General features: G+C 32.0%; 1 protein-coding gene across 3 annotated transcripts in view; it reads right to left on the reverse strand.

Moving 5' to 3' along the window:
• Window positions 1-21,701, reverse strand: part of LOC117168968 (serine-rich adhesin for platelets-like) — a 420,717-nt gene that overhangs the window by 194,694 nt on the left and 204,322 nt on the right. For all 3 annotated transcript variants that reach the window (XM_033354977.1, XM_033354978.1, XM_033354976.1), the window contains exon 7: window positions 7,352-7,554. In XM_033354977.1, coding sequence (XP_033210868.1) covers window positions 7,352-7,554 — 203 coding nt within the window. The remainder of the gene's footprint in view (window positions 1-7,351; window positions 7,555-21,701) is intronic.

Raw genomic sequence — 21,701 nt, forward strand, 5'->3', positions numbered from 1 at the left:
TATATCTAGTCGGTAGTGGTGCTGACTGAAAACAGATGATTTGGAGCGATTCGCGCGCCATCTGTTGGTCATTCTAAGGACTTATTGAACTACCCTCGTATAGGCTTTTCAAGATTTTGAAAATTATCTAAGAAAGGAAAAAAAATGTTAATAGGTTAAGAAGTATCAGTCCAAATTTCTACTAGATGTAAAATATATGTTTTTTGAAACTATTATCATGAAATTTTTTAATTAGACAAAAGTTGCAAAAGTTGAATCATTATCAAAAATATGCAATTTTGATTTTTTAAGAGATCCATAAGTTTAAAACGTTATTTTTAGTAGATTTTAATAAGATTTACAAATTATTTTAATGAAATTTTTCAAGTGGACACGAATTGTCGAGCGCGAGTTTCGTAATGGGAATGTAATCATTAAAAACCGTAGGTGCTTTGAGAACCTTCTTTAAAATCAAATCGAAAAAAATTCAGTTACAATTTATGGCTGTAATTCCTCAGAAGTTTAAATCACAGTTTTCGATTTAAGTTATAGTATTTACAATATTTGAAAAATTTACTTAAAGTGTACGGATTAAACGTATGAAAACGAGCGCGAAGCGCACCCGCGCGCCCTAGGCGCTGAAGCTTGGCGCTCAAACTTAGCGCGAAGCGCGGCGTACACTACGCGCAATGAGAATGTCCCCGCGCAGCGGACAGATTTTTTCCATGCGTTTGTACGTCGTTTGTAAGGTTTGTACATCTAATATTTTTGTGTGTGTTCTCTTGGTTGTCCGGCTAATGCCGGGCTAGGGGAAAAATAAAATTTCATGCCATCCCCTCCCAAATTTAAATTTTTTAGTTTTTCTTTATGCTAACGTTTGACGTCGTACGTCGGGATGGCACGAAATTTGGATTTTCCCTTAGTCGGGCAACAAAGATGTTACAAACGTAAATATGAAATGTACAAACAGTACAAAAAATTTACAAACGTTATCAAAAAGAAAAATTCAAATTTCAGGGTGATAACATAAAGTATAAACTATGTAAAAATATAAGCTACATAAAAATTGAAAAATTAAAATTTCGGCGTGATGGCACGAAATTTCGTATTCCCCTAGGCGGGCAACCAAGAGGGTACAAAAAAATGAAATGTACAAACAGTACAAACAACGTACAAACGTATGCAAAAAGAAAATTGGAGAAATTTGAATTTCGGGGGGACGCGTGAAGTTAGCCCCCGAAATCAATTTCGCCCCTAATTTCGTAACCAGTAGGCTACAAAAGAAAATATTGGATGTACAAACAGTACAAACGGCGTGCAAACGTATGTAAAAAGTAAATTTAAAAAATGTAAATTTCGGGGGGGGGGGGCAACTTCACGGAAGTATTTTCATCCAATGCTTATTCTTCTTGAAATTTTCCCTCTGTTTTGAGTTTCGGGCCGTACCTTTTTCGTTGGAGTCGGTACGCAGGTTATAGCGTAATGTCTCTTTGTTGATCAGACTCGGACCCTTTTTCCCGCGAGTTAAATGTCGATCAAGGTTCTGGCGCGTTTAGAAATTCCGATTCTTGATCCAGTTTATGTAAAACAAGTGTGCTATTCGATACCGTTTAATGTTTTTATATTTTAATTGAAAGTCAGTATTTGCTTTGCTTACGGTTTTCGTCTTAAGTGATTTTCACGACTCGATCGTCTGCTGGTATCTTGGCAAGTGACGAGTCACACGATGTATGACTTTCGGATCGATCATTGATGAACGACCGTGGTCGTAGCTTCCGGAGGCTACATCTCTTCTAATTTTCCAAAACAACCAAAACGTTTGTTTTTATTTGTTCAAAGTGCGTGTTGGATCGATTCGGGGACACATTCTTTGGATTCCAGTAAACAGGTATTTGGACGTTTGTAGTGACAGTGTTAACTTCTCTAGTCTAGTGCTATATCTCAGCGTTTCCCAAAGTTTTTTTGCACTTTCTAGGGAGCGGCAGGGTCGCCATCCTCAAATTTTTTCACAATACTAGAACCCAAGAGAGACACTGGATGCTGGTCGTTCAGACCAGTCGTTCAGACCAGAAAAATTAATAAATTGAACTTTAATAGACTATATTAGCTTTTTTAGATTATGACAAGAACGTTAAAAACAGATAGGAGAAAATAAGATAATAACTTCGAAGATTATCGCACTTTTGTTGCTTCAACAAGATTTGTAAATATTTTATTTATTAATAATAGATTTTATGCTTTGACGATGATTTATTTTGATAAAAAGAGATATTTCGGGTTTCACTCGTGTTAAAAACTAGGAATTGTTTGCCGACGTTTCGTGAACATTGCAGTTCACATCTTCAGGGCTGACCTGAAACTGAGGTATCAGGTCATGATGTTCTTAGGTATAATTTTTACGATGCCTGTGATTGGCGAGAGCGCCCCACCATGGGGACTGGTCGAACTTGATTGGGCAATCAAGTCTTTAAAAAAAAAAAAATCCGGGAGAACGGAAAGCCAAATTGGATTGGTATTATATCCATTGTCCCTATTCATGTTATTAGGGTGTTTTAAGATTTCGATTAACTTAAACCAGAATTCTGGTTCCGTTACGTTGATGACACATTTGTCATCTGGCGACATGGACGAGATGAACTAAATAAGTTTTTCGATTTTATCAATCAATTACATCCTAATATCCAGTTCCCATGGAAATAGAACAAAACGGAAAATTGCCTTTCTTGGACGTATTAGTTTACAAAAAATCTGATAACACATTAAGACATGAAGTTTACAGAAAACCCACGCATACAAACAGATGCTTACATGCCTCCTCCCACCATCACCCATCTCAAAAACAATCGGTCATCGACTCCCTTGTATACAGAGCTGTCTCCATAACAGAGAAAGATAACTTACAAAAGGAATTACAAAACGTTAAAAAAATCCTAATACAGAACGATTACACAAACAAACAATATGATAAAGCAATAAGAAAACACACTGAAAAAAGCAAGTCAACACAACCTACGAAAGAAAGAGAGAGAAAAATGGCCACCATCCTACCCTACATCCAAGGTGTCACAGAACAAATAGGAAGAATTCTCGACAAACACAACATCCAAACCATATTTAAACCACCTGCGAAAATGAGACAACTACTAAATAACCCTAAAGATAAAAAGGCACCCTTCAGTGATCCAGGAGTATATAAAATCCCTTGTTCTTGTGGCAAAGTCTATATTGGAGAAACCGGGAGAGCAATGAGCCAACGTATGAAGTAACATGAAAGTAAAGTCAGGCTAAAACATTTCACGCAATCAGCACTAGCTGAACATCATATCGAAACAGGACATAACATTTTATTTGACGAAACAACAATCATTGCAAAAACACACAACAAATTTCCAAGAAAACATGGAGAAGCAATCGAAATCTTAAAATGCCCTAACAACATCAATAGGGACAATGGATATAATACCAATCCGATTTGGCTTTCCGTTATATGTAGTCGACTTCAACCTGATCGGGCATGGTTACTTCGCCTCCCCACGCCAGTCCGCCAGTAATTAAGTAACATAATCGTTATGTATGTTATATATGTGATTTTGGATATTGGATACAAAATTGAAGATTAAAATAAAAATTTTGATATTTTATGTCCAAATCACTTAAATGTTTGGAAAATTAGAAATCTGGTTGAGTTCTTTGAAACAAAGAGCTAGGGGATTTTTTGATTTTTGATCCCAAATTGGAGGTCAAAATTGAAAAATTTGACATTTTTAATCCAAATATCTCAAATCTTTTAACTATTCAATAAACTGGTGGATTTCAATGAAACTTAATAGTAGAGTTTGCGGGTTATTGATGAAAGACTCTGATGCAAGTGGGAAATTCAATATTTTTTTGAAAAGGTTAAAGTTTTATTTTCAATTTTACGTTTATGAAAAAGTTCTTAGAATACGGAACAAGATAAAAGGTAGACCTAAAAGCATTTAGTTAATCTCGCTGCACAATCCATTAGTGAATTATGTCTCTACCTCAGATTTGTAATCAGAAACCCGAAAATCTCCTCATTATTGAGTTTCATGGAAATTTAAGAAATTTTTTAATTTTCTAAAAATATAGGCCACATGAATAACAAAATTTTAAATTATGAACACAATTTTTTATTAACAAACTCCCCCCCCCCACCCCACCCCAATAGTGATTTCATTCAAATCAGCTACTTTATTGCATTTTTCCAAAATTTGGGCCATTCCCATAAAAAACTTAGAATATTTACATTTTTGACCTCACATTTGTGACCAGAAACCCCAAAATCCTCCCCAATACTGATTCTCATAGAAATCTGTCAGTTTTCTTAACTTTCCAAAAATATAGATTATCTAAATAAAAACTGTTGCCTGGAATTTGTTCATTTATTTAACCAAACTAAGGAAACGCAAGTTTATGGTTCGAAACCAGTTCGATCTATTTTCTATTTTCTAAAACGGTTTTCGTACATTGTCGTATAAATAAAGCAATGCGTGTGTGAATGAAAACCATTTACTGGATGAACGAAGAAAGCTTCACATTTTAGCTCATTAAAGAACGCATAGAAATTGCCAAAATTCCACCTTAACCCGTTTATTCTCCTTAGTGCTGCTTGAAAGGGAGAGGAAATCCGACTTATACGCTATTCCCATTGTGGAAATCCACGATTTAGTTTTAGTGAAAATTATTACAGTTAATGCTCTAGTCTAGTTCTGGTTATATAATTTCGTCATATTTTGTTCTATTAATCAACGAGACTCAAACTGTAAGAGGTGCAGAACATTACAAGCTTTTAGAAAGCAGAAAACTTTCATGAAGTGAATCTAAATCTGTTGCGGCAAATAACTGCAATTTCGATTAAAGGTACGTGTTGAAACTTTATTATCTAGTTAAGTCGATCTCTTGTCTCTGGGTTCCAGTTGGCTAATTGCAAGTTGACCCTGTTGCAAAAGAAAGATTATAAAACGGAGGTTTCCAGATTTATGTAACCAGTAAAGTTCGAAGTTTCGCGCCACTGATTAGCAATTTAATTTAATTCTATACCTAATATTTGCCTGATATTATTTTTGCACCCTAGAATCCATTTTAAATCAGATAGGCTCTACACTTGTAGTCGCAGATTGTGTCATTAGCGAAATATATTTTTTTCTAGAGGAAATAAGGGGAACGTACTTTTCAGATTTAAGAGAAAAACATTTTCCACGAAGTTGGAGTATTATAATTTTGACGTCTTTTTTCTTAAAAAATACCAATTCTTTTTTTTAAATTATACAGTTTTTAATCTATTTCAAATGTTCGAATTACCTTTTCGGATTCTGGTGGATTTGACGGTCCTCTTTTGTAGTCCGTCAAAAATGGGAGAAAGTTGAAAATTACTAAAATGGCGATTATTCCTTTAAAAATATAAAGTATTTTAATGAAATATATAAAGAAAATTAAATTAAATGTTTACAAATATAGAAAAGTCTCAAAAAGATAGTTCTTGTTTTTTTCTCATATCTTGCTTCTTCAAGGGGAAACATTTTTAAATTCATTTTTCTGGAAAAGAATTCTTTCGGTCTCAAAAATAGTTTAGCTAGCATGTGACTGATATAGTGACTTACCTTATATAAGTAGATTAACAAAATAATTTTCAAACCATTGCAATAAATAAAAAATGTTGGATTTCCCAGAAAATTTTATGGATTTTTTTCATCGAATTTTGGAATCATGAAAAGCAGATTATCCGTAAAACCTCAAATTTTTTATTTTTTGCAATATCATTAAAAAGTTTTAGTTTATATAAGGAAGGCATTCAATCCCTTTTATTATGGCTAAACCATAAACGAAGCAATAAGATAAGATAAAAGAGTAAAAGGATTTTTTTAGCACTATTCCACAGACACAAGCCTTTATGTTAATTTTTTTGTGTCTTTTTTTGCCTCCTTGAAAAATGTGAAAATTTTATTTTATGAAAAAAGTTCTCGTAACTAGAAGAATGGTTTAATCCGTATAAAACTTTCAGGATATCTTCCCTTATAAAAGAAAAAATTAAACAAAAAAAATGAAAAATAAATAAAAGTTTTTTTTTGTAAAAATGCAGTTTTTATATTTTCAAATATGTCTTCACCATTTTAGTGATTTTAAACTCTTTCAAATTTTTCCGATGGATTTCGAAAGAAGACCGTAAGAAGCAGCAAAATCTGGAATGAGAATTGCCAAATATGAAATAGATCATAAACTATAGAAATTTGAAAAAATGTGATTTTTTTCAATAAATTTGTTGATTCTAATTACGACAAACAAGTGGGGCATAATTCTATCCAAAAACAACAGTTATATTTATAGTTTATATACAGTGTAAAGTATTATATAAAATGTTCATTTGTTATATACATTTTTTGTGTAAAACAAATGAATATTATATATAATACCTCATATATTTTAAAGAATATGTGATTGAAAAAGGAAGAATTATTTATCGCTAGAAGAAATTTCTTTTACAAAATACATACAATGATTGTTAGAACAGTTTCGCTGAATTTTCAATAACATTGGTAATTTAAACTTTTAAATATTCAGAAATATTTCGGTTATTTCGTTTAAAATATTTTATACCTTATTTTATCTGAAGCAGAAATTGATATATAGACAGTGATAAGTGCTATATAAATTTTATAATTACTGTTTCATTTGAGGAACTTTTTTCTTCTCTCCAAAACAAATAATATTAATAAAAATCAGTACGAGACAAGAGTTGTCAGATTTTAAAAGTCAGGTGCCCGAGGTCTATGAAGAACGATCAACGGTTGAAGGTCAGGGGTCAAAGTTGAGGTGTCCTGGTCAGGCGTCAAGGAACAAAGGTTCAGTCAATATTCAAGTTAATAATTCTTGCGATCTGCCCTAGTGATGGTTGCTGAATCGACTTAGCGAGTTCCAAATATTTCTCTTCGGAAACTGTATTGCTGCTAAATTTTTATTATTACTTAAACAGTTCTAAAATATGTTTTATTTACTAGGTAAATGTATCAAAATATATCCCCGAGGAAAAATATTGTTTGAAATGTTTTAAGGAACGATATTTTTGTATATTTTAAAGCTGTTTCTTTGAATACAGCATATCTTAATTTCCATGCTTCTTATTGAGTTAGTTATAATTAACTAAGGAGGAATTTTAAGCAACAAAAAATTGAAAGAATTGCCTACAGAAGATCATGGGATAATACCTTCATTATTTATGAATATTATGACAAAATTCGAAAATTTTATTTTCACGAAATGAAAGAACATCAGGGATGTGTGATAAAAATAAATGATTTATAAGCTACCCTAGTATTAAGTCGCATTAAAAATTAACATAAAAAGCGTTACTCACCAATAGAGGTGTCGTAGGCGTGTAGATATTCGGAAGTCATGAACTGGGAGACTAAGGAACTTTTTCCAACTGCTGAGGCTCCAAGCATTAATACTCTATAAGGCGCAGGGCCCTGGGAAGCACTACTTTCTCGTGAACTCGCCAATGAATTTGCCGCTGAATTTCTGGCAGATCCGGGATACGAAGCTGTCAAATGCTCCGTGCTACAAGAAAATTATTCTGCCATTATTAAATCATGAAATATAAATATTTATTTTTAATATTTCCGATGTTCAGTATAAACTTTCATTTTTCTACATTTCTACAAAGCGATTTCTACAAACCGATAATATGGGGTTTTTCATAAATAATATTATTGCATGTGTATCTAAACTCAATAAATCAGAAAGTTCGACTATTTTTTACTGAGAAAAACTGTATTTAGAATAAGTTAAATTAAAAATGCTTATTAAACCTGAAATCGAGAGAATTTTACTACAAATTTTGGATTCACAAATAAATATGAGTAGATTTGCCTGCAAAAAGTGAACTCCACTAAATAAAAATGAGTAATAAGTGCGTTTAAGTAGTTCATATAAACTGAATACAAATTCACGTGCATTCAAAATGAGTGAACAAAATCTTTAAACTCAAATTTTTAATTAGGAGAAACAACTATGACGAGGACACCAGTACGAACTGAATAATAGGAAAAAGTGACTAGGTTTTAAACGAGAGGTACACAACTTCTGCAATCGGTATACAAAGTACATTACGGTCACATTATTTTCACCTTGTAATCACTGCAATGACTTTGTTATTTCATAGTGCAATCACTTGCAATTATGCAATCAGTGTACACCTTTATTTTAAAGTACAAGTTTTGTAGTATTTTGATATTATAAGTAGAAATATTAACAAATAATTTTATAACAACCTGCTGCGCACTTACTTGTTATTTTTAAATAAAAAATGAGAAAACGTAGTTTTTAAATGGCGAAAAAAGTTTTGTTCACTGATAGACTGTCAATTTTTGAGGCATTGAAAATCGCATCCACTACTTTTCACTATTACCTTCGATTCTTTAAACTCTTGGTCTCTAAAGTGTATAATGATTCATTCTTTTAGTTTTCATCAAAAATATATTTCATATGTTTTTATTTCATTTATAAATTTTATTACTTCAAAAGTTTTTCTACAATTCAAGTAAACATAAATCAAATAAAATTAAAATTAAATAAATAAGAATTTTCATTACATCTTGCTATAAATTTTCATCATGATATTTCGCTAAATAAAGAATACATTATTTTTAGTAGAATTAATAAAATTAAAAATTTATTTCTAGAAGTTTGAAGCTACATTAATCATATAACTTGAAAATAATTCCTAAAAAACAAAACTTTTAAATAGATCTTCAACACGAAAATGACAGAAAAAATAAGTAGGTCTTTAGATTAAATTATATTATTTCCGTATTAACGTATTGAGGAATTTCATGTAATAAAATATAGTAACCCATTACTAATAGCATTATTACCATACCTTCAGCAAAATGTAGGTCGTAATTATGATGAATAAAATTGATTATGTAATTCACCAATGATTATGTAAATTCAAAATAATTAAATTGCACTTAAAAAATAATCTATTAAACAAACCACTAGGCTCAAAATAGAAAAACTGGTTAATTAGCAGCAACAGTGTCACACGTGTAGCATTAATTGCGTTTTGCGGCTCTCATGCAGGCAAATTTTCCATGGAACATTACCATTTTATGTCATTCATATCCATATGTATATCCCCGATCGTAACGCAGAGCATCTAAACATCAACTTAATAATAAACCGCGCGTCACTGCAATGGGGATGACGGTTTAATTCGCCTCATGGTGAATTTATCTGACAGATAAGTGAGGAACATTGTATTGCAGTGCTCAGGGTGTGTTTTCCAGTAAAATATAAATAGCAAATTCTCAGTTGATACATGGTAATTTTCAAATTGAAGGGAAACTTGAAGTCCGAGTAATATAAAATTAACTTAGAAAATTGCCTTGATTTAAAAAAAAAAAAACTAATTGTCATCCTCTAAAACATGGTCAGTTCTTTTTTTTACTTCTGGTCCTATTCACTTTAATCTAATATAAGAACGCACCTAACACCATTGCGGTACGGAGTCCCAACCTCACTTCGAACAAGGATAAAATTATTTTCTCCTTTTTTTAGACATTCACCTGAACAACGCTTAAAGTATCAAGTTCTTAAGCTTTAGATGGACATAAGTTTAATTTATACACATTTTTCATGCCAAATAAATAATATTGTAAAAACCTTAAAGTCTTTCCCTCGATTTTCGTAATTTCAGTCGTCATTACCCACGGAGAAAACTATATCGCAAGAATTGCAATATATATCGTAATTCCTCCGCTATATATCGTAATTATCACAGCCTGGTAGTGTAAAATAGTGATATCGTACATTGAAAGATTTTGCATTAACTGCTTGTCCGTTATCATATATTGTGCTTTATTTCAATACAGAGGTTTCGCGATATCATTGTGCGATATCTTTTTCTCCGTTCCGTCTGTCTTTTTTCCTAGTAAAATATTGTAGTTGCGGTTGAGTACTAAATACAAAAATGGCCTTGCGCCATCTATCAGATAACTTGCGGATGCCATCGCACAAGACACTTGGAGTCTCCGAGCCGATAAAGTCATCAACGAATTTTCGAACATCGTCCAGAGTTTTGAATCGCTTTTTTCCAAAGCGTGTTGCATTGACCGGAACAGGTGATAATCGAACAGCTCCATGACAACGTTCGACCTTATGTTGCTCGCGCGATTGATCAAATCATTTTAAGCTTGGGCTGGGAAGAGGCCCGTCCACTCAGCGCCGCCACCAAAGAAAATTCTAAAATGGAATACGCCGTATTTTTTTGCTTTTTTTTTTGCTAATTTCATGCTAAAAAAATTTTTTTTACTTTTTAAACTTCGGAGAAAAGGATGGCGGCGCTAGCAGGACGTCCACTCAGCGCCGTCACCTACGAAAACTCACTGAAAATTATTATAATGCGATAAACGATATTTTGTTGCTGTTTTTTGCTCTTCGATAATATATAATACGTTCCCTAAAAACTACCCCTAAGTCACACATACTCACTCCTCGTGATTAAAAACGTTTTAAAAGTAAAAAAACCACCTTGAACAATATAAAAATGATTTAGGACTCAAAATTAATAACATGAAACTTGCAAATTTCCCCCTCTTCATACTTTCTCGAAAAACTACCCTTCCACGTGAACCTATGCAGCGGAACATATATATGTATAAAAAAAGCATAAAAAATAATAAAACTTAGAAAACACTGTTAGTCGATATTTTTTTTCTCTTTTTTTGTTCTTCAGTATTATACAATACGTTACCCAAAAACTATCCCTAAGTCATGCATACCCTCCCCTCGTAATCAAAAACGTTTCAAAAGTTGGAAAACCACCTTGAACAATGAAAAAATGATTTAGAACTCTAAATGTATTACATTGCACTTCAAAATTTCCCTCTCCTCATACTTTTCCCGAAAAACTACCCTTCCACGTGAATCTATGCAGCAGAACATATACAGTAAGGACGTTTACTATGTAGTCATAGGGAATATAATTATATAAACTGTAGCATATAATGCAACCCGTCTTGCATTTGTATAATGCAAAAAAGTACTATGCAGGCGATTTTAATTCGGTTTCCGAATCTCCCGCGCTCGAGATCTTGCGCCGATTGGTCAAAAGTTTCGAAACTCAGAAAACGTGCGCAAAATATAAGTATAACCAAATTCTGAAACAAGGTTATGTTCCCCAGGATTCACCAAGCATTTCAAATAAATAATTAGTTACGAGTTAAAAAAAAAGTAACAGAACATTAAAATTGTTCATAAATACATTCGGGGCGTGCATTAAGTCCTTTCTTAAAAAATGGAGTTGATTTTCACTAATGTAACGGTACGTGAGTGATATTAGACGTTTGACAACCCTACCGAAAGAAATCTCTGAGTTTTCTTTAGCGAAATAGCTTGGCCCATTTGAGTCTATAAACAAAATCAATTTGAAACAAAATAGTCTCGGAGATAGTTTGAGAGATTTGGGTCCTTTTCAAGTCCTTTTTGGTGCTCCTTTTAAGAGTGGTGCGACGGTAACATAATGTTCCTTTTGTATTCGTCACGTACCGGGCGGGCAGAGTTATTGACAGTAGTTGGTCGTGGCTAATCCGCTCTCCCTTTTTAAAATTCTCTTCAAATTATTAACACTTTTTTTAATTCATGAATTTGCTCATTATACTTATTTATAATTATAACTTATATACTGATATACAATTTTCTAGTTGAATTCAAAAATGTTGTCTTTTTTGGCGTATCTCATTCCATTTACTAGAAACGTTCTATTAATACCAATTTTAAGCATTAAAAAAAAAGATATCTGAAGTCATCGAAACCCATAGATTCCGAATTATTATCTTTTAGGCTGTTAACTATGAAATTAAAAAAAATCTTCTAAATTTTAATCCGAAAGCTTAACAAAGTGTCCTTGATTGTCGGCTACTCTATTGAGATAGCCTCCCTGCTTGTTATTTATGATCGTATTCTTATTTCAATTTCGAAAAGGATATTTTAAAGCCTTCACACCATTTAAACGAGCTTCCTGGACCTTTAAAAATATCTACCTGAGTGCCTGCGGAGAATTTCTCTGAGATTCTTTGACCTAAAGAATTTTTAGTATATACTCAAAGATTCTTTTCGGTAGGGAAGTGTCAAAATCGTTTTGTACTTCGATCTTAATTTATTAAATGAAGTGAATATCTGCAGGTTGTACGTAATTAATTGGCGATAAAATCTGTTGTTTTACTTATTGAATAAAATATGGGAATCAAACACTTTTGACTAACTGTGACGAAAATTATAATCCGTATGATTATAAAAATTGCAACGATGAATCTGAGATTCAAATGATGAGAGGTAGGAAGCGGCGAATTATTCTTATAAGCTCCGTTTTTTCGAACAGTTTTGTGTCGAAATGTATGGAAAATATTGTAAATAAAAATACCAACGAAAAATAAATATGTAAATAAACCAGAGTTTAAAGACAACAAATTTTTAAGTATATTCGGAAAAAAAAGTGCGAAAAGTGTGGCGAGCAAGCCCATTATTTACATTTGTTGATATCTGTCGTCTTCAAAAAAATATTTAAAAATCAGGGAAAATGATATTCCAGAGCAAAATTAGTGCAAAAATCGGTGGAATAGTGCAGTGTTAGACAGCTTAAACGATGGATAAAATATAGGAAACGATCTTTAAAAGGAAAAAAAGTGATTCAGTAGAAAAGTTATTTGAGGTTATGTTTGGCAGGTATTGATATTTTCTTTCTTTGCTAACATTTGCTTACATATTGAAGCATTTTTATCGGGGTTTCGAACCTCTGCAATTTTTTGATAAAAATAAAATCTATTTAATACTTTCACTTGAGAACGCAAAACTATTATATTTATGTATTTATAACCAGTTTACATGAAAGAAGGAAAATTTGTTAGTACATTCCTTATATCAGGTCATCACTAACAAATGGCTTTTTATTGTCTAAACTTGAAAAAGAGAAGTAGAAAATATAATATTGTGTTATATTATATTTGTATGAATATTAAATATTTACTCAATCAAAGTTCTGAACGGCAAATCTTGTATAAAAGAAAATATTTATACCTGCCATACAAAACCTCAACTAACCTTTCCACTAAATCACGTTTTCTTCCTTTTATTGCTGGTTTTCTACATTTAGGACATCGTTTCAGCTGCTGAATACTGTGCTCTTCTACTGATTCGTGCACTAATTTTGCACCTGGAACATCATCTTCCGTGAGTTTCTCTGAATTTTGAAGCATTTTTTAGAAGATGACAGATGCCAACAGATGCAAATAATGGCCTTGGTCGCCGCACTCTTTGCACGTTTTTCACCGTTTTTTTAAATAGACTTAAAAATGTTCTACCTTAAAAATCTCCGTTATTTACAAATTAATTTTTTGTTGTTTTTATTAACAATATTTTCCATAAATTTCGACACGAAACTGTGTTGAAAAATACGAAAATGACGTAAAATTTCGGCATGTGCGCACTGCCGACGTCTAGAATAAAAAGCTCTATTAGAATGAGCCATGGCCATATAACGGAATTTTCAAGAGTTTCACCAATCCGTTTTTGAGTATACACCATATTACAAAACATTAATAAAGATTTCAAAATGTTTTAAAGATTCTAAAATATTTAAAAGGATTTTGAACATTTTATAAAGGCGTGTATATCAGATTTTAAGTATTTCATAACAATTTCACAAAGATTTTTAAACTTTTAAAAGATGCAAAGGATTTCAAAGATTTTTAAAATGTTACAGTTCACCAGATTTCAAAGATTTAAAAACATTTGGAAGATTTGAAAAGGTTTCAATATATTTTAGAAGATTTTTTTTACTAATTATAGATTTCAAACAATTCAATGATTTCAACGAATAAAAAAGATTTCGCGAACAAAGATTTAAGAAAAATTTCCCAAAGAAACCACGTCCCGAGAATTTTTGTGAACACATTCTAATATTGTGTTACATTGTTTTTAATTGTTTTTTCAGAATTTGGTCATACGTATAGTTTGCGCACGTCTTCTGAGTCTCGAAGTCTTTGACCAATCAGCGCAAGATCTCGAGCGTGGGAGATTTGGAAACCGAATTAAAATCGCCTATATACTACTTTTTTGCATTACACAAATGCAAGACGGGTCGCATTGTATGCTAGGGTTTATATAATTATATTCCCTATGACTACATAGTAAACGTCCTTACTGTATATGTATGAAAAAAGCACTAAAAATAATCAAGCTTAGAAGAAACTATTAGTTGATAGTTTTTTTCTCTTGTTTTGCTCTCGGATAATACTTAATACGTTACCCAAAAACTACCCCTAAGTCATACTTCCCTCCCCTCGTCATCAAAAACGTTTTAAAAGTTTGAAAACCACCTTGAAGAATGCAAAAACGATTTAGAACTCCAAATTGATTACATGGCACCTCAAAATTTCCCCCTCTTCATAATTTTCCCGAAAAGCTACCCTCCCATGTGAACGAATACAGAAGAACATATATATGTTTGAAAAAAACATAAAAAATAATACAAATTAGAAAACACTTTTAATCGATATTCTTTTGCTCTTCAATAATATATAATATGTTACCCAAATACTACCCCTAAGTTATACATACCCTTCCCCCGTCATCAAAAACGTTTTAAAAGTTGGAAAACCACCCTGAACAATGTAAAAATGATTTAGAACTCCAAATTGATTACATCTTCCAGCAGAAGATGTTCTGTTGCATACGTTCACGTGGAAGGGTAGTTTTGGGAATATTATAATGAGAGGCAAATTTTCAAGTTTCATTTGATTAATTTTGAGTCCTAAATCATTTTTATATTGTTCAAGGTGTTTTTTTTACTTTTAAAACGTTCTTAATCACGAGGAGTGAGAATGTATGATTTAGGGGTAGTCTTTTTGGAACGCATTTTATATTATCGAGGAGCAAAAAAAAGCAACAAAATATCGACTAACAGTGTTTTCTAAGTTGTATTATTTTTTATTCTTTTTTCATACATATATATGTTCTGCTGCATAGATTTACGTGGAAGGGTAGTTTTACGGGAAAGTATGAATAGGGGAAGTGGTTTTCCAACTTTTAAAACGTCTTTAATGACGAGGGGAGGGTATGTATGACTTAGGGATAGTTTTTTAATAACGTATTATATATTATCGGAGAGCAAAAAAATAGAAAAAAAAATCAACTAACAGTTTCTTCTAAGTTTGATTATTTTTAATGCTTTCTTCATACATATAAATGTTCTGCTGCATACGTTCATATGGAAGGGTAGTTTTGGGGAAATTATAAAGAGGGCGAAATTTTCAAGTTTCATTTGATTAATTTGAAGCCCTAAAACATGCTAACATTGTTGAAGGTAGTTTTCTCATTTTGAAAACGTTTTTGATTACAGGGGGTAGTTGTATAAGACTTAGAGGTAGTTTTTTGGGAAACTTAATATCTGTCATCATAGAGCAAAAAAAAAGCAAAATAATCTCCACTGTCGTTTATCGCATTATAATAATTTTTAGTGAGTTTTCGTATGTGGCGGCGCTGAGTGGACGTCCTGCTAGCCGCGCGACCCTTTTCTCCGATGTTTGAAGAGCCCCGTCGAATTATCTCCTGTTTCGGTCGATGCAACACGCTTTGAAAGATAGGCGATTCAATACTCTGGAAGATGTTCGATCACTTTATCGACTCAAAGACTTCAAGTTTTTTTCGCGATGGAATTCTTAAGTTAGTTGACAGGTGGCACAAGGTCATCGAACACAATGGACAATACGTCGATTGATCTGTTATTTTATATATTTTATAATATTAAATATTTGTTTGGAACAAAAGGTAAGATTTGAATCATACACATAATATTAAGCGTTTCGTTTAATATAAGATTCTCTAAAATTGAGCTTAAAAGATTACCTCTCTTTTTGTGAATCAGCCATAAAAACTGGAAAATGCATTTTGACAAAAAAAAACGTCATTCCCGTACGTGCGTTAAGATAGAATTATCCGAAATTTGACATCACAGTTTTTCTACGGATCTCCACGTTTCGAGACCCCCTGAATCCGAAAATCAGGTTTTTACGATAGCGTCTGTCTGTCTGTAAACACGATAATTTTCAAAAAAATGAACGGATCAAATCCATCTTTCGCGATCTTTTTGTAGGTCCTAAAAGAAAGGACGAGTTTGTTAACCAGCCATTTTTGATAAAAATTCAAAAAGTGAGCGCATTTTCAAAATTTTTGAGACCACTTTTTTCTGAAATTGAAGATTCTGTTTACGGATATTTATATTATTAAAAGAACAAACAATTTATCCTTATGACTTTTTTCGATAAAAAGAAAATTCTAAGAGTTATAGCGTTTTCAAAATGTTTAAAATCAACCGAAAATAAAAATTTTAAGCCAAAAAACGCAGGACATGAAAAAAAGACAAGAGAAGAAAGCCCTACAAGATTGTCATAAAAGATTTTTGGATTTCCTTAAAAAATCGAAAATTCAAATTTTGATTGCATAAAAAATGATGAAAAATAAAAAATTCCATTTTGTGGACAAACTATGTTATAGAATACGAAAAAAGATGATTTAACAAAAATTGTTATCCCAAAAAAGGTCTACAATTTCTTTAAGAATCACTTCTTGATAGGATGTGTACTTTTTGTTTTATTTGTGAAAAATAACATTGAAAATAAAATAATAGAATAAAAATGTGTGGAAAAACGACTAAAGTTATGAAAAAAAAGATTCAACAAAAACTGTTTACAAATGTCTGTCGGAAATCGAGCGCGCAGCACGAGTGTCGCGTTGATAATGTGTACCTTAATGCCTACAAAGATTTGAGAAACTTAATCTTTGACTATACTTAAATAAGTATACAATTCAGACTATTAAGACGCATATAAATACTGCCATCTAAAAAAGATCATTTCGATAAAGTTTTATTCAAGCATTCCAAATGCAAAGTATAAATATCCAAGCGCGAATGAGACTGTGTCCGCGAAGCGGGCAGATTTGTTGATTTAAATCTGTTATTTTTTATAAACATTAAAAGAGGCTAAACTTCATCATTTAATTATCACGCATAATTCCCGTACGGGCGTACGGTACAATAAAAGAACATACGACTGCTTATATGCGCGTGCGCGTGGATCAGCTGAGTCGGTTTCTTTACTGTTTACTAACCTCTATTTATAAATATACAGATCTCAAGAAGTGAGAAGAATAAATCAATAAGAATAGAAGATATGTGTTGCATGACTTGTGATTTATTACGTCACTTTACTTATATTCGAAAAAAATGATCTGCGATAGTTAAATATTTCATTTTTCCTAAGTGGTTCGCTTTACAGTATTCGTTTTTTAATTTTTTAAATGCTCGCGCTCTCTTTCATCAACCTCCTTGCCTCAAATCCACTTTCCGTATTTCATGTACGAATTTCATTATTATTTCTTATTCTCAAAAGTGCCTGTTTTAGACTTTTTAATTTTTAGATGTGATGAGATCAATTTCCGTTATGAAATATTTAATTCCTAATGATAATGTGATTGTCACTGCAGGTGCTAAAATTGGCCTAAAATTTGACAATGGTGCACTTGCTACTTATTAATTGATACAATATAAATTTAATAAATTTTTAACCTGTAGTATTCCAAGAATTTTTCATCACAATTAAATAGAAGCATTGCAAACAGCTGACATAATAAGTTGTGAAGGTGGCAGTTGACAACTGTTTGCAGCATTCTTATTCCATGTCATGGTAAAAAAAGTTTGAAGTTTTTCTTTGAATGCAGTTTTGTACTGTAACAAATCTTCGTTTCAGTTTCAAAATAATTACTTTATGCGCTCTCAAAAGTACATACTACACAGGCAGTATTTAAAAAATCTCATTTTAAGGTTACCGCTGTTGAGTTATTTAAGAACAAAATTTAATGTACAGATAAACATAAGGCTGTAACTACGTGTATCGGAATTTCGGCATATGCAGTCGGATTTTTTTGGTACAAAAAGCGGGACCTGTAAGATCGACTATATATACTCAAATTTCAATACAAGCAGCCCAATTTTTTCGGTACATATATAGACATTTCCTGTAGAAATAAATTACTTTTTCCAATTTTTACCAACAGACATGTAAATTTAATTAGGTGTAAGTATAAATCTTAGAATGGGTTATAAAAATAAAAGAATATACAAATTTTGTCCAGCCTCCTAGTAATTACAAGAGGATATTTTCCGGAATGTAAGGTATTTTTTCAAGCAGTCTTTTACGAATTTAAAATAATAAAATAGATAAACACAGGAGAGTTTTAAAAAATTCATTAATTCTCGACCCATCTGCACATTATTATTTTCGTTTTCAAACATTTTATGTTTTTGACAAACTGTCATTATTGCACAGAGTGCTCAGTCTTTTATATCAAGCAAGTTTTAGTGGGATGTTTGATTTTTAAATATTGGGATAATTGAATTCTGATAACCATTAGTTGCCTATACCGTAAATTCTGGAAGTTCAGTTTTATAACTCATTATTTGTTGGTTTTAATATTTCAAGAATCATAATTCCAGAAATAACTAATTAAAAGAAGTTATACTTACATACACGGAGGAAAGTAGATGTTTACAATGGTTACAGAAAACTGCAAAAAATCTACTCTAAATAACAAAAAAAATGTGTTGAAGCATATTTTCTTGTAGGTTGTTGCACTTTATTTTTAAAATACATTAACATCATGGTTTTTGACAATAATGGACATTAAAAAATGTATCGATTTTTTCTGACTTCGTGAAATTTCTCAACTTTTTGGTTGGAATTCTTTGCTGAGAACATAAAACGCACTTTAAAAAATTGCAATGAAGCTCATTATTAATTCCGCTAAAATATAATTATTTTTAGGAAAGGAGCTTTTTCTCATAAAAAATTTCAAACAAAATGTCATGACATGCTGTTTTAAGATAAAACCATATATATCTCACCCTCACGATCATTTAGCACAACACATAGAATAGAAAAGTAGGATTTATCTTACACACACGCGCGCGCGCACGCACACAGGAATTTTAAAGTAAATTTATTATTATTATTTTTTTAATTGATTTTTTATTTTATGGAATTTATGGAATCGACAAAAGTAAACAAGGATGCAAACGTAAATAAAACGATGAAATACACGTATCGTATTCGATTTTCGCTAACGGAGTAGAAAGCAAAGTGCCATAGCAATGAGAAGTGAGGAAGTGAAGCAGATCAAGTAGAATTTTGAAAGGACGTATTCCTCAGCTGGCGAAGAGGTCAGTTCAAACCTGGAAATTCATTCTTGTGCCTTTAAAAATATCGCGGACTGTGTATTTAGGTGAAAAGCTTAATAAGAAATGCAGTGCCATTCATATTCTGGCTTCTGCTACACAGCACTATGAACTTACTAACTTAAGTGTAAAAATATCCAGAGTAATAGGGAAAAGTAGATATCATTCTGATATTCTTAACAAATAAAATTACTTTGTCACTGCGTTTTATTTAATTATGCACTTGACGTAGCGAATTCAATTTGTGATGCGGAAATGTACTTGTTACGTTAATTAAGCGAAAAAGTGACGAAAGAGCTGAGGAAAGTCGGGCATAAGGAACTGCATCATCTAGATATTTGAATTCAAGAATTTAGTGAATGTATTTTATATTCTTTTTGTGTATCTACGTATACATATTTTAAATATTCAACCTTTCATGAAATAGAAAAAAACGAGACATGAACAAAGGGTTAAGCGAACAGTAGCATGTTGCATAACAAGTAGGGTTAGGCAAATCTTTGCCGCGGATAGGTTAATTTTCGCAGGTCGCGTAAGAACGCGTGTAACCCCATGAGTGATGTAAGATATTTTATTCGAATCAAGCACACTGAATGAAGCCTATAGAACCCCGTAAAAAGTCAGTGTCCAAAAGCCATTTACCGAAATGATGTTAGAAAATGCTATGAAGTGAATGTTTTTTGATAATGAATATGATCACTGACTTCTTCATTTATATTAAGGGGTGGAATTTTGGTTGCTTTTTCTATGATTCTGGGTATACGAAGATTTAAATTTATAAATTTTTGCGACATATATAATTGCTGATAATTGAAGTTTTGACAGATTTTTTTGCGGCTGATACGGTTGTAGATGAAAACATTTGTGGCAATAATTAACTGACGGTGCGGTGGCGTTTGGAACTAGTCAATTGTCGCCATGGTGTGGTGAAAGGCTATCTTAACGCTCCTGTTTCTGGTGCGTATTAAGCTCATAACAGAGTGGTTCCGAATAAAATATGATCAAAATGGAAATATACAAGATTATTTGTCTTACCATCACAGAGAAAAATAGATGTTAGCACAGACTATCTAGATATTAATAGGTAATATCTTAGCAGTTTAACTATGGGACAGAAATCTAGATAGTGAAGTAGAGCATCCGTAGATATTCAAAAGAAGATTTTAACTGACAATATCCAAGATATTAAAGGGCAGAATCTAAGATATTCAAGAAATATTTTATAATTGTGCAAAAATTACCTGTAAAGCATGCCATTTTCTGTAAAATGCAAAAGCATGTTAATATCGTAGTCCTCTGTTTTCGAAAATCCGAATCCTCAAGCATTCGGCTTTTTGCATGATTATGCGATTTTTGTGTTAAACAGATAACACACTGTTCAAGGCTAATATGAAGGATGCCTGTAGCTGCGTCCTCATTTTCTTGAGAAAATTATAACATATCCAAAAACATTTAATCCATTTTCCACCAAAACTTATAATACATTAGATATCCGAAAAACCACAATAAACACGATGAAAGCTCAAGATACAGACAAAATCTTTTGTCGCCACGCCACGCGTCAGCGACCTTGCTCCGATAAAATTTAGCTTTTTTAATATCTTAGATATTAACTGTTAATATCACATATTTTATACTTTCAACATAAACAGATATTGCCCTTTAATATTTTGGATATTGAATAGAAGATATTAGATAGTATACCGTAATATCTATATATTATGGTTAAATATCAAAGTTTTTAATATCTGCTTATCAACATCTATTTTTCTCCGTGCTCTAACCCCAAAACGAAAAGGACGGAAAATGAAGGAAGAAGTCACCTATGATTTAAAACCTCAGGCATGGACAGATTAGGAATTAGGAAAATTCAATTGAAAGAAGCTAAAGCTAAGACTAAGGAAGCTGAAAAGCAAGAACGAAAGCGGCGAAATGAAATTCCAGAAAAAGCCCAAGAAGATAGAAACAGAAATAGGTTAGAAACCAAAGAGACTAAGAACTAAAAAAAATCAATCTTCGAATATTAACGATCTTATTGATGCTGCTAAAGGAGTTACTTGAAAAGGGAATTTAAAATCCAAATACACTAAGAATAAACAAAACCAATTTTCTAAAAATACCGATTCTAATAATTCTCCTGAAGCAGTGAAAAGAAGGCGAGGAATTAATGGTATCTTAGTGATACCATTAAAGTTCAGTTCAATCTGATTCCTTCACGATTTCCTCTTTCTATGATTGGGATGCCAATAATTGGACCCACCCCTGTCAAGAATTGCATTTTTAGGCTAACGAGCTAATTTTGATTATTTTTTTTAGTTTCAAATATATATTGAGGTAAATAAACCTTAGAATTTGATACCTTATTACATAAGCACTGTATATATTAGTATTACATTTATCACACACAATTTTTTAC

Source organism: Belonocnema kinseyi, chromosome 3, assembly GCF_010883055.1.
Source record: "Belonocnema kinseyi isolate 2016_QV_RU_SX_M_011 chromosome 3, B_treatae_v1, whole genome shotgun sequence".
NCBI classification, from domain to species: domain Eukaryota; kingdom Metazoa; phylum Arthropoda; class Insecta; order Hymenoptera; family Cynipidae; genus Belonocnema; species Belonocnema kinseyi.